At 39.3% G+C, this 19,028-nt stretch overlaps 1 protein-coding gene across 1 annotated transcript in view; it reads right to left on the bottom strand.

The window, feature by feature from the left end:
- Positions 1-291: 291 nt before the first annotated feature.
- LOC117964725 (sulfhydryl oxidase 2-like) overlaps positions 292-19,028 on the bottom strand; it is a 37,576-nt gene continuing 18,839 nt past the window's right edge. Inside the window, exons 5-12 of the mRNA XM_034909290.2 lie at positions 18,238-18,328; positions 17,999-18,144; positions 13,045-13,188; positions 11,005-11,134; positions 9,109-9,231; positions 8,365-8,515; positions 5,344-5,532; positions 292-3,268 (exon numbers count right to left, since the gene is read on the bottom strand). Of these exons, the coding sequence (XP_034765181.2) occupies positions 2,769-3,268; positions 5,344-5,532; positions 8,365-8,515; positions 9,109-9,231; positions 11,005-11,134; positions 13,045-13,188; positions 17,999-18,144; positions 18,238-18,328 (1,474 nt within the window). The 3' untranslated portion in view covers positions 292-2,768. The remainder of the gene's footprint in view (positions 3,269-5,343; positions 5,533-8,364; positions 8,516-9,108; positions 9,232-11,004; positions 11,135-13,044; positions 13,189-17,998; positions 18,145-18,237; positions 18,329-19,028) is intronic.

Raw genomic sequence — 19,028 nt, 5'->3', positions numbered from 1 at the left:
GGTGAATCGGGACAGTTTTCTTTTCAAAATCAGTGATGCGCGGCTCATTACAAGAGTTGTACCTTTGCAGAGGTAAACCTTGAAACAAGTCTGTGCTTGAAATGTAACCCAGGTCACTAAAGAACCACTACAGGACTGGCCTATTCCATTATTTTACATTTTATTTCCATTGAAAACTAATTTAAAATACAATAAATCTCAGCAAGATGTTTTATATCTTAGGTGCCATTTATACATGTGCTATCAAACCTGTTTGTAATGGTTCTGAACAAAATTAGTATGAGACAGAGGTAATGCATGTAGTTTTAATTCTGAAAACAAATCATAACAATATCATACATCAATTTTGTACAAAACAGGTTATCTTCCCCCATCAAAAGAGAGGCGACAAAAACACTCAACGCTAGGTTTGTGTCAAACTGTAAAGGTAGGTATTTTAATGTACTGTAAATATTATAACTTTACAAAATAAATAACAACTTTAAATTGATTCCACAGCTACTTGCACTTTAGACCAGTGTGACCTCTACCCTTCCCTTTCAGTGTAAGGCAACAGCTATTTATTTCTGTAGGTGCAGAAAACAATGACAAACACCTTCAGAAAACGTTCACGATAACATTACTGATCTCGATGCCCTCTTTTACAGCTGGGAGGCACAGTAGGCAAATAACTAAGCTGGAGATTCCTGGCTGCTGGATATAAGCTCTGAATACCACGACTCACAGTCACAGCCACTGTGACAGCAGCAAGACATGAAGGTCTCAAGCCTGGACCACCACTGAGCTTTTTACATCCATTACAAACTGGATTTCAAGTTTGGACATTCCCTCTTTGTATTGAAAAAGTATCTAAAAATAAATAAATAAATGCTACCCTAGCCTCTTCGCATGTTACAGTAAAGGTAAAATGGAACTGCTTCTTCAGTGGCACAGTACTATCACATTGTGTGTTTATTTGTACAGCATTCCAGGTAGGTTTTTAAGGACAGAAATAACCAGAATGTCTCACCAATCCTCTACTCAAACCTACAGGTTTATATCGGACGGTTTTGTAAATCTGTCACACAAAGTCCAGTTAGTTGAAACCCTGTAGACAGGCTCTCTCTCTCTCTCATCTATCCAACAGAGATGTTACTGTACATAGTCTTTCTTAATATTGTTTTATTAACATTGAAATACCCTCAAATGTATAGAAGATTTCACTACTGCAGTTTTTATATGCAATAAAAGACACTGCCCAGGAATATTTACTCTTCTATATCCCAAAAATCACTACTACGATAGCCTTTTTAACAGCTGCAACAAATTAAATGCTCCTTCAAATTCTACAGCTCAAAGATCAGACAACTGGCAGTACACTGAAGCATGTATCCAGAAAGAAGCTATGTCAGCATTTAGAATGAAAGATGTTTCAATGTCAGGTTTTGAAAGACTACATGGACTGCTCTCTCCATGTCATCCAGACTCCCTGATTTAATAAAACACTATTCCCAACAGTGAGGTCATCGATTATACTAGAAACACAGCAGGATCTTGAACACTAGTTCAAAACAGACCGCAAATTGAACTCGCACCTTTTGTAAAGCAAAATAAACTTTCCAAAATGTTAGGCAAAACCAAAACACACAATGTACCTCACTAGTGTCCCATAACCACCTTTTTATCCTCTAATCAAGTGATACTTCTCTACAAAACACACAGAAGTCAGATGCGTGATACACAATTGGAGGCAGCTAGGCAGCAACCTATAATAAAAGTTTGGCAACCTTCGAGTCAGAATTTACCGCATGACTTCACAGTTAAAAATACTTAATTAGAATCTCACGCATGCATGGCACGCATGTAACAATAAAAATAAAATAAAAATAAAACATATACATATACACTACCTTCCCAAGTTAGAAAACACATTTCTTTAGATAAGAAAATATTTCACCTCTCAAATACATTTAAACCTCCAACAGGCATGTAAGTATATACTGAAATATTATGGTTAGATTCAATAATTCCCTTTAGTATTTTAGGATGTTGGCTTCCAGGTTCTCCAATGATCAAAACATGGCATGATGGCATTCCATTTATTTTTTGTAACATGAATTCTAAAGATATTTGGCTGCTTTGACTACTGCAAGAAGTTTCTTGTTTATTTGTTAGTTGTGTTTCCCCCTGGACTTTCCAGAAACTCCACCTCCTATTTTAGCCTGTGATGTCATCATGAAACCGGCTTCCTCTCAAGAATGGAGAACATGACATCACAGCCCTGTAGCCAGGGAGTTTAGGAAAGTAACAGATGCAAAGGATACTGAATATGGCGCTAAATTAGTTCTATGGATTGAAAAGCTTCCATTTAGTGCATTTATGCTGATTTTTGTTTGTTTATTGTGAAATGAGAAACCTAGATTAGGCACCATATCAACTTCGTCAGACATTACAAAAACCTTTACTGGCCAAAACTGCATATTCCAGAACATATCATGGCTTGGTGATCTATAAAAGCATTTTTAGGAATCTAACCTCAGGGATATTCATCTCACTGAACAGTATGTGAGAAAGCGTGGTGGTGGTGGCGGTTACATCTCTCAAACACTTTACAAAATCAAGAGATCACCTTCAGCAGCTGCTGTTTTATTCCATATTATAGGTGATGAAACCTTTCTGGACGGTAAAATACATGTAAAATCAGAACAAGTTTCCTTCAGTCAACCAGGTTCATGGTATGGTATACAAGGATGTTGTGTGTGGCTAGTGTCTTCCTCAACCCTCATCTGCTATATGCTGAAACGGTTGTGTCTCACTTTCCACCTTTTGGAGCGCATGCGGAAGAATAAGAACATGATCATGAGGAAGAGACCGGAGGAGACGTACATCAGCACACAGAGGCTCAAGTCTATGTTGGAGAAACCAAGGCCCAGAAAGGACATCCCTGGCTTTGCCTCCTTGTGCAAACCGATGCCCTCCTCCTGCCTCTCCTTGCCCTGGAGCTTCTCCAGGTAGGGGGATTTGGGGGAGTGGGCCCCGTACTTGGGGTCTTCCCACCCAGGCTTCTGCTCCGAGGGTTCTTTGTCTTCCTGGCCCCCTGCTGTACCCTCCTCAGGTCCTGCAGTGTATTTAGGGGAGATGTTGGAGGCCCCATAATGCCGCTTGAGGAAGGCCAGCACCTCTTTCTCGTTCCAGGCATGCAGCCCCTCAACCTCCTCATGGCAGGCAGGACACAGATCGGGGGTCGGCCACTGAGTCTTGGGGAACTGTGGGTCCTCACTGAGAGCTCCTGCAGGGGAACAGCTGACATGTTACACTCCGTCTGTGAAACTGAACTACTCCACACTGAAAAAGGTTACATTTGATATTACCACTACTTTACACATTTCTTTGTCTTTGCTTTGTCACAGTCAATAAAATGTCAAACTTGCCGTGCACACGGATAGATAAAACCTAAACTGGTACAATATATTTTGTAAGGTGCTGATGGACAATAAAAAAATAGTGCGACATACTGACAAACTGTCTGACAGACAGACAGACAACCAAATTCTGATTCAATAAATGACTTCAGCTAAAGTAATTTTCATAACAATCTGACAAGTGGTTCTATAGTTCAATGCAAGTACATATGCAAGCCTGCCTCAACTACATCCACTGGCTGGCAGAGCCAGCAGAAAAATAAGGGCAACAGTGACTCTAGTGCGCCAAAGGAAACCCAACTCCCCCTCTCTCTCGAAAAATGTTAACCTGCTTTTAGTGCCTAGATCCACTTCTCCCCATGCAATGCTTTAGGGTCAGTTGTAGGGAGCCTGCACACAAGCACAAACAGCTGTTACTCCAGGCTGGCCCTGTGTCTGTGTGCCTGCCTGAGATTGTGTGAGTTTTTGTAAGTGGAGGCCACCCCAAACCTTCCAAACTAGACCCACATTGTGTGGCTGTCATGATCAATCACTGTTCTTAATGCTTGGCCTTGTCCTGGGAGAAGGGGCACCAATTATCCGCCTCATTACACTAGCCTGACTATTCAATGTATGGCAGTCAAAAGACACACACTCAATGGCAATTAGAAGGCTGTGTTACTCAACAATGGGATATGAAACCATTCAATTGTGGTTCCCTACTTCTGATTCAAGTACAGATCAGCTGTTTGGGAGTCAGTATGAAATGAGTATCTGTGATCCCAGGAAACTATTTTAAAATAACTGTTACTTGTTTATACACAAGACATGAATTGACACCTAATGTGGTTAACTCTTTACACTGTAGACTTGTAAAAGTGGTCTACTAGGGGAAAGAAAAAAATAAAACAAACAAAAAAAAGCAGCAGACTGCCAGAGCAGTGAAGTAAAAACTGTCAAGCTCGTATATGCCCTTAAATAAATGTTGTATTCGGCTTCCCCCTTCCCCCCCATATTGAATTAGCTAGAGTAGTCCTTTTCAAAGTTATACAGCTATACTAAAAAACAATGCTGAGCACTCCTTAACTGGAACAGCAGGCTCTTTCAGGCTGAAAGCTGGAAGTTCTTGACCAAAAGGAGTGTTCTGCATCGTCTCTCAGTTCTAAGGGAGCGGGACCCTCCATCAAGCAATAACTTGACTATATTCACATGCTAATGCTGTACAACTTTGGGGACAATGGCAAGGCACAACAACTGGACTACACCACAAAAAAGGACCTTAACTCACATACGACACATTTACAGCTTAACATGTGTCACTTGTTTAAGGGTTTGTGTCTTCTGATGCAGCAAAAAAGAAAATCACAACTGTCCACCTCACTGATGCTAGTTATTTTTAGGGCTTCAAATTGGCCATCACCAGCAACAACCTTTATTTTATTTCACCCAGATAGCCAAGCTGAGACAATCAATATCTCTTCTCGAGGAGGAAGCCAGTTTAACAACCAAGGTACAAAGAACATTTCCACATTTTATTTTAAGTAAATACAAGTTACAATCAGGAAATATCTTAAATGTTGCTAAAACCAGCAAAGAAAGCAATAATCATTTACATCACTGTTGATGAGGATTAAAAGGATAAAACATATTTCAATAAAATTATTTTCCAGCTTGCCTGCAGAGTGTATGAGTGTTTCCATAGGAACTATTAACTGGTTGATAGTTACCATTAGCAATTACCCAAATTTCTTAAAATCATGAATGTGAAGCTAGATAAGATGGTGACTGCAGATGTGACAATCCAAAGTGAAAGCGAAAGGCACACTAGTAAGATACTGCGTATACTGTGCCATGTGGGTAAAATAGAAACCTAGCGTTGAGGTGTACTGCTCATGCAATTAATAAGGATGCAATAAAGACCAGAGGAATGCGGAATGCCCAATGCGATGCCCTCACAGCATACCTGCAAGCCTGTTGTTGACTGTATTGTGTTTCCTCCACAGCCACAGAACAGCCTCATTGTGTGTCGTCACCTGGTCCATTGACTCTTTTGCCATCTCCTCAAAGTGCCGCCCACACTCCTGGCATCCAAAGAAAGAGCCAATGTAGCGCCTCATGGTCTGCAGCACAGCCTGCGCATTCTCCTCCAAACCTTCAGAGAACAGAAATAAAAAGCACCGATAGTGTAAGGATTATTTCCTGCTTTGTCAAACAGGTAACACAGCAATGGCGATAGAAGATGTGGTACGGGACAGAAAAAAAAAAAATAATTTAGAGTACACATCTCAAACCCTAGTGAACTAGAGCGGACATTTTGAAAAAGACTAAAGTTATAAGTGTAAAAAGTTGTCAGGATGTTAATGTAAAGATTTAACAGTTATTTAACAGTTGTAGCTACACATGGGGACTATTTTTTGGAATCCCGCTACTTACTCTTGCTGCTTAACCTTAACAGAATTTCAGAATTTCCCATCATCCTCCTGCTCACATATGTAACTGAGATGGGTTTACCAGTGAGCAGGAGGATGATGGGAAATGTAGTTCTGAAGTCCATGCAGGTACATGGGAAGTCACCTTGAAGCAGGGAATGAAATTTAAAAAGTTTTAAATAAGTGGGCAAAATGTAAATTATATATATATATATATATATATATATATATATATATATATATATATATATATATATATATATATATACACACACACACACACACACACACAGAGATAAATAGAGAGATAAAAAGACCTCGAATAATGCAAAGAAAATAAGTTCATATTCATTTTTAAACAACCTGGAAGAAAACTTGTTTCCTTCTGCTCTGACAATGTTCCCCAACTCTGAGGATTGGTTTTTCCAGCAGGACAATGCTCCATGCCACACAGCCAGGTCAATCAAGGTGTGGATGGAGGACCACCAGATCAAGACCCTGTCATGGCCAGCCCAACCTCCAGACCTGAACCCCATTGAAAACCTCTGGAATGTGATCAAGAGGAAGATGGATGGTCACAAGCCATCAAACAAAGCCGAGCTGCTTGAATTTTTGCGCCAGGAGTGGCATAAAGTCACCCAACATCAATGTGAAAGACTGGTGGAGAGCATGCCAAGACACATGAAAGCTGTGCTTGAAAATCAGGGTTATTCCACCAAATATTGATTTCTGAACTCTTCCTAAGTTAAAACATTAGTATTGTGTTGTTTAAAAATGAATATGAACTTATTTTCTTTGCATTATTCGAGGTTTGACAACACTGCATCTTTTTTGTTATTTTGACCAGTTGTCATTTTCTGCAAATAAAAGCTCTAAATGACAATATTTTTATTTGGAATTTGGGAGAAATGTTGTCAGTAGTTTATAGAATAAAACAAAAATGTTCATTTTACCCAAACACATACCTATAAATAGTAAAACCAGAGAAACTGATAATTTTGCAGTGGTCTCTTAATTTTTTCTAGAGCGGTATGTATAATATATATATATATATATATATATATATATATATATATATATATATATATATAAATAAAAAAATTCACACACACCTCTTAAGTAAACAGTTGTAGCAACACATGGGAACATGTAAGACATTAAAAATAAAAAAGGTCCTTACGTACCCTTTAATACCCAACATTTAGTCCCGTAGGTTAACCATTACATAAGAATTGTTCTCTAAATAATTCTTTAAAAAAGTCAAGAAATGAGGGATTAGACAAAATGATTAGGGAGCTCCTCTTGCCAGCCAGTAAAGGGTCTAATTCAATTTATGTTTCTAATTATCATCAAGTTATGCTGTTAAACTGTACTTTGAGATTGCGCCTGGCTAAACATTTGCCACCAATAACCCCATTCCACTTACTCACTCTCTTGCTTACTACCTGTGGATGAGATTACCCTGGCTAGCAAGCTCCTCTCTGTAGCTGGGATTTAGAAAGCAGCAATGGGGGTAAGGGGTGGGGGAGTGACAAATTCAAACACATAATCCCACAGTTTCAGCCTGACCCACATTCTTCAAACACCAGAATGAGCAATCCCTCTCCGATTCCTCCTCTAACCACCAGGGCAGAGAGCCTGTGACCGCAGCAGGACGGAGACACTCCAATCCTCGTTTAGCATCGTCCACTCAGTCTCTGCTGCCAGAGTTTCTTTGTTAACAATACTGTGCTGCAGTGTGGATCAGCAGAAATGAAGTACAATACCCAGACAGTGAAACACCTCTTTCGTAAACCCAAACTGCTTCTCTGCTGTGCAGTCATTTAACACAATTAACACAAAAGCACGGTTTATTTATTTATACACACTTGAATGAAGTATTTAAGAAAACACAGCAAGGTCCTAATCTTTATAAAGGGAATTCAAAAGATATTCTTTGATTCAAAAAAAAAAAAAAAAAAAATGGTAAAGCACCCTTGCTGTTTCCAGCTACAGGTCAATTTCTTTGATAAATAAGGACTTACCAGCATGCACAAGGACATACCAGTTTTAGGAAAGGCCGATTGGCTTTTCACAAACTTTGCTGTCAACTTCCTGGGAAACCCTTCTATTGTAGCACAGAGAAGGTCTTCTATCTACAGGATGTGTTAGAGCACTTTGTCCACATTTTTTAAACATGATTTAGAGCTATATTCTCACCATACTGTCTCCAAGGACCAGTGCAACCAGATCCCCACCCTTCCCCCTAGAAACAACAATCACAATTTGTAGTATGGCTATAGCCATCAATCTCCGCTCTAAGAACATTTCTTGCAGGCAATATCACAGCAAAACAGATTATTCTGTTCTTCTGGTTTGCTTCAGATCCCCTTTTGGCCTTACAATATATTCTTTTAGAGCTAACCTTAGAGATTAATAGATCTTGTTGTGCGACAAGCACAATGCCTACTGTGGCTAAAGCGGACATCATATACAATATAATGCATGTATTGGTGAGCAACACTTTACGATAAACATTCTAACAAACAGATTCTTTCATGTTGTTCTTTCTTTACCTGTGTTGGCCAGGGCGTCTGGTCTTTCTGCTGCCTGGACAGTGAGGGTGTGGAACAGCGTCCACAGGGAGCAGGGGTACCTTCGCAGAGCCGGCTGGCTACCCTGGCAGCCTACCCACTCAAGCTTATTGGTCAGGTACATGCCAGAGATCTGCAAGCAAAACCCAGTAGAGAAGGAATATGTCAGGGAAATTCAGTGCATTGGCCACATCTCAAAACCATTAGAAATATGACTTGTCTAACAGTCTCAGACTTATTCCTACCCATTATGCTACTATTGCTGTTTCACCATTTGGACAAAAGAAGGGAATCATGGAATCCCTGCAGGCTGGGAGGGGGCTTCAGTCATTAGCTTCTACCATTAAGAAGTGCGTGTTTGTGTGTGTGTCTGTCAATCAGATTATCAGAACATTAATGGCTTGATTACATTTTGATGCTGTTGTGTTGCACTCAGATGCACTGCCTCATCACAAGGCATGACGCTCAATAATGAAATCACAACGCAATATTCTTTTGTTTTTACAGTTGCTGTTCGTGAATCCTGCAGTTTCTGAGGTAAAGCTCCCATTTCAATTTGTACTTGCATGAACAGCATCAAATTATCACTGAGGCATAAGACACTAATTTATTATTCCAAAATCATTTGGTCAGAAAAACCAAAAGGAAAAAAAAAAAAAAACACCATCCTATCCCTGCCCCATTTAAAACGCAGGCTGTGCTGAAGGGAGCTTGCGAGTCGCTTACCCTCATCTTGTTGTTCACCAGGTCCAGGATGGCATCGTAGGGAATGCGGTCTAAAGGGAGGCTGACCAGCCACTCCAGAAGAGTCTCCAGCAGCTTCACCACAGGCTGCTGGCCGGGAAACAGCTGGGGAGACAAGCAAACCCTGTCTGTGACCAACACTCTCCAAGCAAACAAGAACAGGACACCACTGCTATCATTAAAATCAGAGATACAGTGTAACAGAACACTCTGCCATGACCCAAGCTGTCCGTATCACAGCAATAGATTTAACTTCTTGCCAACTCTTGAAATTACAAATCACACATCATGGGCCACAAATCAAAAGGGCAATACATTTCTCAATATTTACTAGTTCGCCAGGAGAAGAAAAATGCTCAGTGTATCCTCCCTTGTGCAACAAGTCTGCTAAATAAACAAATAATAACAAGTAGCATTGTTGCAGGAGGGAGCACAAACTCGATACACTGCGATGTTTAGAAAAAAAATAAAAATAATACTCTCTCCTGGCAAATGTTTCCGAGTAAAAGCTGAAGAGAGAAAAAAAAAAAAAAGTATATCCTATTCAAGTTAATGATCTATGGAAAACAATTGCTGTGACATGGACGACACAGGATACGCAAAGGTAAAGCCATGTTTTTCTTCTAAACACTGCAGGGATTCTGAAACACTTTAATACCAATGTGAATAAAAAATACATATCCTGATAAAAGAACAATAATTTAAACAAACTGCCCAAAGCTGAACAATATATTGGAAAAATGGGTAGGCTGATCAGCATTGCATTTAAATGATCAGAGTCTAACCATCAGCCCCTCTGGCACACATGTTTTTTCTTACTTTGCTCTTCCCTTTAATCCCTGGCAGACTAAAGTGTCTGGCAAGCGAGTGAAATCCCAAATCTGAGGGCGAGAGGCCCTTAATCCTTCCTTTAGACTCGGGTGCCCTCATTTCACCAGTCTTAAAGTAGGCCAAGAACTGGGTTAGCAGCTCCCAGCACTAAGCCTGAACCTGCTCTCCAGATAGCCAATACTTAACATTAAATCAGACGCCCTGGCTGAACTGCCCTTTTCAGGCTAAAGCTCCAGCCAGATTAGGCAGGGCACTTTCTTTAAGGAAAAGAGGCCAGCAAGAGATTTCTGCCTCCAGGGATAAGACCCTTTTACACCAATTCTCATCTTGGGACCAACTGTTCTGTCTTCTTGACTTGCGGTTCTCTGCGTGACCAGCTATTGGCTCCCCCATATTTAAACCGATGATTGACAATTAAGAAAATCAATCTTTGTTTAAAAGATATTTAAAATTCTAATCAAGACACAAGACATTTTTTAGGCTAGCTATTTCAAATCTTCTTTCTTTCATTATTGTTATGTGGTCACCAACACATTTAGCATACAAAGCATAAAGATGCAGTTAGTTCCTCAAGTGATGGCTATATAAGGCCCTGGCAGTGCGGCAGGTTTGCACAATTACTTCCAATAATCCCAAATGACTTTGACCTACAGAATCATATAATACAGATGTGTACCAATTATAAAGCGGGCATCTCAAAGCGCAAGCCTTTGACATACTGTGGTCATTTGACATTTTTGAATTTCCAGATGATAGCCATCTTAGGTCACAGGTCAAAATGAAGGGTACTATAAGATTTTGCCCAAGCAGTGGGCATAATAAATTAATAAACAAACATGGTCAAGCTCAGATCCCACCAACTTGAACTGAAAGCAAACACATTTACAGACTTCAATAATATAATGTATAGTGGCCCAAACAAATGTACAAATATATTAACATAACAGAGCTTTTAAAAAAAAAAAAAAAAGCCTGTAGATGACCCAAGGTGAGGGAAGGATACATTCAGAAAGTTTGAGAAGCGGAAACCCAATCCTGTGCAGTTACCTTGGCGATGACCGTAACAAAATCCTTGAATGTCTCCAGCTCTTTCCCTTCCAGTGTCTGGTGGCTGGCCAGCTCTATCCGCAGCAGGAAATGCAATCCTGACTCCAGGTCTGCCATGTACACTTTGGATCTGAAACGCAAACAGGGCAACGAGATCAGCGAACAGGGACAAAAAATACAATAACACAAAACCACTCATTTCCTAGGAGACAAAGCCAGCCTGCCACCCTTCACAGTTCATGCTTTTACAGAGATTCCTTGTTATTAGGTGGCCCTTGATATCGTGGAACAGGTTATAAGGTGGTATGGCTAGTGCAATGTCCCATAATGCCATTACACTAGGGTTTGCATTCACATTATAACACAAACATAATTTATTTCTTTGTTTTATGAATTCTAATCATACAGTAATAATGGACTACAACCCAGGCGCCTATTGACACTAGTATTCACAGGTAAGGTTTGAATAGAACTTTCCAGTCAAGACGAAAGCTCTGTGGGGAAAAATACAAAGCTGAAAAAAGGCTTGAAATCAGGAGATGCTTCAGTTTGTAGCAAAGTTGTAAAGCTGTATCTGCTGTCTATAAGGTTAGGCAGTGTGTACCAGAGGCTGGAGAGGAGGGGAGGAAGCTGCCTATTCACTGGTATTCTAGCTGGTGCTGTGTGCGGGGATTTTGAGAGTTTAATGCTCCTAGTGGCCTCCTAGTGGGAATTTAGAGAACCACATCCAGCTACACTGTCAGAGAGCCACTGTGGAGATTTCCATAAGACTTGCTGGGGTTGTCATAACGATTCCAGCATTAACCACAATCAGCAATTTGAAAATGACAACAGAGCCCCCTGGTGGGGCTTTGGGTAAACTACATGTACTACAAAGCAATGCCAGAAGAAATGAACTACTACCGAGTACAGAAATAAACAAACCAAATTAAAAGTGGACTCTCAATTCAAATTTCTTTATTAAGAGTGTTGTTTCAGTCTGAGAATTTCTTAGCCAAAGCATTCTCTTTAATACAAAACGTTAGTATACAAATTTGGTTAAGGTTAGTCTGAAAATTGTGATGTTGATTACAGCATCTAAATGTCTTTAATCTCAATTAATGCAAATTATAATAATTCATATTTTATGCCTAATGATTATACTATTATTACATATTAAGAAGGGTGTCTGGTAGTGTTGGAATATGGTACTCCCAATGCAAGGTTACAGAATATGATCCTTAAAGGAAAGGGACTAAACATTGAAATATGTTAAGAATGCGTGGCTCCCAGTTTTTTGCCAGCTGCAGCAGGATTGTGAACTCCAACACCTCCAGTCCAGATGTTAAAACCAAGTCCTTAATTATTAAATTGATACAACTAACTCCTGACCTCTTTCATTAAACAGGAACGGAACGACAACAGCAGAGATTAAGAGGAAGCAAGGACAAAGATACAGCTTGTGAACACCAGATGGCACCACAACACACACATTAAAGTAAAAAGGCTGACTTGAGCATAACCTGGGGTTTCTGTTCAGACAGATTCCTTTGTGAAGCGCCCTAAATTACAAACAGTGATTAATGAATCAGAAAATCAGATTCAGATACTACTGTAGAAGGTTTCACTGACGTTTAGGTGGGGTTCGTAGTTACTATTCAATACCTACAGTATACTGGGTTCTACATAATCAATGTATGGCTCTCAAAATCCTTTGACAAACAGCTCATGTGAAAAGCACTATACATCAACATATTCTTTGCCTGCAATAAGCTTATTTTAGGAATGCATCGTTTTTACACGTCTCCCTTATGCTCTTTTTTAAAGAGGGAATTTATGAAAAAAAAAACGTGACTATTTATTTGGGTAGAAAATAAAATGCATAATAGAAAAGAATGATGTTCCTTATTTTGTAGATCCAATTAATTAATAGTGTGGCCCATTAGAAAGAGATCCAGATGTGTTAGTGTAATAATTTACAGTGCCTGTGGGGTAATTGAAACACAAGTGAAACTCGTATCTTCCATATTCGGTCTCAATGAGCTGTTCTGACAAACGTACTTGTCAAACTCCTTCCAGACTGTGGCAGCTGCGTCACCCTCCTGGACAGCAAGGTCTGGGCTCCTGGGAGACTGAGGCTTCCTCCTCCTGACTCCTGGCAGAAGCTTGAGGAAGGATGAGAAGAAGAACCGCAGCGTCTTGTGGCTGCAAGAGGAGAGCAGGAGGAATGACACAGCAGTATTTGATATAACAAAACAAGGTGCTCTGACACCCTTATCCAGGGCAACTTACAATTGTTACAAGATATCACATTATTTTACATACAATTACCCAGTTATACAGTTGGGTTTTTACTGGAGCAATCTTGGTAAAGTACCTTGCTCAAGGGTGCAGCCGAGATTGAACCCACGACCCTCCGGTCAAGAGTCCAGAGCCCTAACCACTACTCCACACTGCTGCTCCTCTGTTCTAGAACCCCGCTCCCCAAACTTGAGTTTGGTTCTGACATACAGTTGCTGTGACAATCCGATCTTAACAGTACCTCACTAAATTCATATAAACAAGCCCCATAGGGTATATATATATATATATATATATATATATATATATATATATATATATATATATATATATACACATACATACACACACACACACACACACACACACACACACACACACACACATATATACATATACAGTGCCTTGCAAAAGTATTCAGACCCCTGACCAATTCTCTCATATTACTGAATTACAAATGGTACATTGAAATTTCGTTCTGTTTGATATTTTATTTTAAAACACTGAAACTCAAAATCAATTATTTAAGGTGACATAAGGTTTTATGTTGGGAAATATTTAAGAAAAATAAAAAACTGAAATATCTTGCTTGCATAAGTATTCAACCCCTGTGCTGTGGAAGCTCCCAGTTTACACCGATGAAAGAAACTGCCCTAACGAGGACACAATTACCTTACCATTGGCCTCCACCTGTGAACCATTAAAGTTGCTGTCACATTTTCTGGATAAAAACCCCACTGTTGAAGGATCATTGGTCAGGCTGTGAATCTGAAGGCAAATGAAGACCAAAGAGCATTCTACAGAAGTTAGAGATAAAGTAATACAAAATGCATAGATTAGGGAAAGGGTACAAAATAATATCCAAGTGTTTGGATATCCCAGTGAGCACACTTGGATCAATAGTCAGGAAGTGGAAGCTGCATCACACCACCCAGGCACTGCCAAGAAAAGGCTGTCCCTCAAAACTCAGTGCTCAAACAAGAAGGAGACTTGTGAGAGAAGCCACAGAGAGGCCAACAATCACTTTGAAGGAGCTACAGTGGCTGGGAGTGGAGTAATGGTGCACCAGTCAACCATATCAAGAGCTCTGCATAACACTGGCCTGTATGGGAGGGTGGCAAGAAAGAAGCCGTTACTCAAAAAGTACCATTTGAAAGTATGTCTGGAGTTTGCCAGAAAGCATGAGAGTGACCCAGCTGCGATGTGGGAAAAGGTTTTGTGGTCAGATGAGACAAAGATAGAGTTTTTTGGCCAAAACTCAAAGCACTATGTGTGGCGCAAACCTAACACTGCCCATGCCTCAAGACACACCATCCCTACAGTGAAGTATGGTGGTGGCAGCATCATGCTGTGGGGATGCTTCTCATCAGCAGGGACTGGGCATCTTGTTAAAATTGAAGGAAGAATGGATGGAGCAAAATACAGGGAAATACTGCAAGAGAACCAGCTTCAGTCCGCTAAAAAACTGAAGCTTGGGAGGAAATTCACCTTTCAGCAGGACAATGATCCCAAGCACAAGGCCAAAGCAACATTGGAGTGGCTCAAGAACAAAAAGGTGAATGTCCTACAGTGGCCCAGTCAAAGTCCTGATCTCAATCCCATTGAGAATCTGTGGCACTATTTGAAAATTGCGGTCCACAAGCGTCGTCCAACCAACCTGAACAACCTGGAGCAAATCTGCCAAGAAGAATGGGCCAAAATCACTCCGACACTGTGTGCAAAGCTGGTACATACTTACCCCAAAAGACTTAAAGCTGTTATTGCAGCGAAAGGTGGCTCTACCAAATATTAATGTGAGGGGGTTGAATACTTATGCAAGCAAGATATTTCAGTTTTTTATTTTTCTTAAAAATATTTCCCAACATAAAACCAATGTCACCTTACAATAATTGATTTTGAGTTTGTTAAATACGGTCAGATAACTTTTTTGACAATGTCATTTTGATGCTGTTAGTTTAGACTCCACTGCACCCAGTGTTCAATAACTCCAAGTTGTCGACAGCATTTTGCTGTCATTCATTCTTATGAATAACAGCTTGACGCTCAAGACAGATGAAAACTTTATGCTAATGAGGTCATCGTTAAGCATTCTCAGTTTGTTTAAAGCAGGCCTTTATAGACGAAAATTGTTGGGGCTTAACAACGCATCAGAATTCTCTTATGAATAGCAACTGCCGTTAAATAGGCGGCTATGGGCGAAATCCGATCATGTACTCCTCTCATTGACAGGCGTTAACCCTTCATGAATAGACCCCTATGTGTCTATTTCTACTACCATTATTTATACTGTTTTGAATGTTAACATCGTTAATCTGAAATAGTTACACTGGAAAATAATATAACTATGTTGATACAATATGTAAAAACGCTATGTTATGGTTGAAAACGCAGATTTTGAGATTGTATGCTTTTTACAAATGCACTTTTTTAAAGGCTATCTCAACCTCTGCAACTCTAAATGGTCACGCAAGTTAGTTGTTTTACCAGAGTATCCCAAACATTACTTTCTTTACTTTCTTGCCATCTTACTTTAGAAAACAATTATCAAACATTGAAAGGCATTGTAACTTGGTCGATACAGTAATTGTAATTCTAGCACAACGCTCTTAACTCCTACACAGATCCAGTCCCATCAGTAAACACTCACAGGGGGCGGGGCAGGGGGGAGAAGGTGAGCTCAATCGCATGCAGATTCAGAGAGTCAGACCTGAGGGGAGCAGAGAAGCTCTGCGCTTAATGCAAAAAATAGTGGCCGATTCGAAATTTAATAAAAAATAAAGGCTTTTCTTTGCTTAAACCCCTTACACAAAAACAATGCACAGGCTTGACTATCGATAGTTGTCAAACAATACGATGCATCGCCTCAGCCTTAAACATGTGACCAATAAAAAAAGAATATGGTTGAATCACTCGCTTGCAATTCGTGAATAAGCGACTGGATTCTTGATCTACAGGATTTCTCTGTGCCGTTCTAGTCCCCCTCAACCTAACCTACCTATCTGTCAAACAATGTTTTGGAATGCAAATCTATAGAATACAATATTCTGTGTTTGAGAGTCGAGATGCTTTATATTGCTATAGCAAAGCAATCCATAAAGAATACTATATTAATGGTTTCTTTATTTACATCAGTGCAGTTTTAAAAATGTTTGGAAAACCTTTTGTTTTTAGATTTTTAGGGAGTGTGTCTTTCGACTTGGAAAGAGACTGAGAAAGGAAGATTTACAGAAAACAAAAAACTAACAGCCTAGGGAGGAGACTCTGTGAACGCAGTAGCTAACTACATCGAGAGTAGCAACATCTCAGACTATAACATTATTAATATTTAAGGCAGGACTAAAGGAGGACCAAATAAGACCATGTTTTAGTTCAGTAGTTCAAATTAACATTACAGTTAAAGTGTAAGGCTGTAGTTAATGCAGACCCCATGTTAGCATTATGAACTCTATTTATTGAACGTACTTGTGACTTCTAGGTAATGTTGCATTTAACTCTCCCAAAATACACTTTACACACAGTGTTTACACAGGAGAGTAAATTACTCAATGACCCAAAACCTGATCTGGAGCACTGGTTATCATGATTATGTGTTTTAAAATTATAATAAATGTATACGATTTATGAATTCAGTCTTTCATAAATCTAATATCAAAACCACTATGATCAATATAGTGCAAAATCAAAATGTAGCACATTTGTCATTTTAACAGTGCAATCACACAGCAGTGTGGAAAAAATCACTTGGTTGCATTTTTCAAATAAGGAGGGCTGAATAAGCCATGTTAGAATAAGCAAATAAAGGCATGTATTACTGACAACAGAATACACCCTGTTGTGGCTTATTAATTAAGCACATTACAGTAAACATGGCAGTCTATGGAAACGGGATATCCCCAGAGTATATAGTATCCCACAGTATGCAAATATTTACTGGAGTTGAGGCTCATAGTGGAATATCCCTGAAGGCCAACAAAGTGACCGATAAGGAGTTGTGTGGCTTAGGGGCAGATCACCTTCTGGAGGTCACTTTTTCAGTACAAAGGACAACAGTTTTCAATATGTTACAAATCAGAGGACTACTGATTTTGTGTGCAATAGTACAAACTATTCTTGTCATGCTACACTTTTAGCCAACTGACCCAACTGCTGTTTACGAACAAGAGAACAAAACTAAACTACTCTCTTAATATGCTTTGTATTTGGAGCTTCTGACTTAGTAACTAAAGCCAAAATAGAACATTATTTTCTTTATAATAACAATGTATTGGGAATAGTCAAATATGCTTCAAATATTAAACTGATTTCTACAGAATATTCATTACATGTGTTCAATAAAAGCCTTAATAAACCAACTAGAATCATAATTTTATACACTTGTATGTTTGTAGCCCAGACTATACATAACAGTATATTAAAACTGATAAAAAAAAAAACATTCATTGTAGCCTATAGTTACTGCCATGATCAGTTAAAATATATATAACATGTTGCATCTACACAAACTACAAATAAGTATAATGAATAATTACCGGTAGCCAAAATGCAGCAGGATTCTCTCTGCTGCATGTCAGAGTAGAATCCAGAGAGGAACCAAATTTTACACATCATGAACTTTTATTAATACTAGGAATGTACTGGCTTCAGCATATTACTCTTTCTAATGAACTACACAAAGACTGAAACAGTATGGACAAGACTTTCTCTGCACACTTACACTTTCATGAGTTCATGCTTGCCGTTGGGATGAAAGAGGTATCCAGCAGGAAGGGAGAGGATTCCCAGCTTCTCCAGGAGGGATGCATCCGAACCCAGAGCTCTCATCACAGTCAGGCCGTCGTACTGCATCAGGTCCAGAATCACCTGTGGGGCACGAGGAATGAATCCGAGATACTTATTGCTTTGCACTTATTGTGCATTGTTGATTAAAAGTTTAGTAAAAACAAGTGATCCTACCTCTCGTCCCACAAACGAATTCTCATCCTCAATGATAACTGCTGTGTACTGCTGTTTTTTCTTGCCAAGCAGGGCGAGGACATCACTAGACCTTTGAGAAAAACAATTTCATGACAATAAACTCAACTTCATTGCAAAAAAAGAATGTTCAACGCTGCCACTTTCAAATTTCTTACATCACATTGGTAATTGACTCCACCAACTCAGTTTGAATCTCCACACTACTTACCTCCTTGTTCTCTTGTCTCCAGGTGAACTGCCTCCACAAGTTTATTTGACAGCTTTACAACATGTTGGATATTAACCTTCTAGCTTTAAACATTTGTAGTTCCCCAATATATTAAACTGCTTTAATGTGCCACCATGTGAGATCTCAATGGAACACAGAAATGTCATGTAAAGTTCTATTTTGATTTCACTCTACACTGGAATCTTGTGATATTTAGCAAATTCAGTAGCTTGCAGCACTGAAGATTGTGGTGCGATTTTCCAGGATTACACACATTTAAAGTCTTTACAACAGTGTTATACTCAATACGGAGCACACCGATTCTAAAATTGAAAACATAACAGAGACTCCAAAAGCTGTATCTGATATTATATAATTAGGGCTTGTGTTTTACATTTTTTATTAATTTCATTTTTCGTTGCTTATTTTTAGCTATTCGAGTTTAATGTCAATTGTTTTTTTGGGGGCTTTTGCTTTTTATATACTGCATGAAATTATTGTTTTCAGTTACTTTCCAAAATGCTTGGGTGTTTTTTTCTGTTACAATATGTACAGTCACTCG

The sequence above is a fragment of the Acipenser ruthenus genome, chromosome 15 (genome assembly GCF_902713425.1).
Source record: "Acipenser ruthenus chromosome 15, fAciRut3.2 maternal haplotype, whole genome shotgun sequence".
Taxonomy (NCBI): domain Eukaryota; kingdom Metazoa; phylum Chordata; class Actinopteri; order Acipenseriformes; family Acipenseridae; genus Acipenser; species Acipenser ruthenus.
This window is presented reverse-complemented; position numbering and strand designations above follow the sequence as displayed.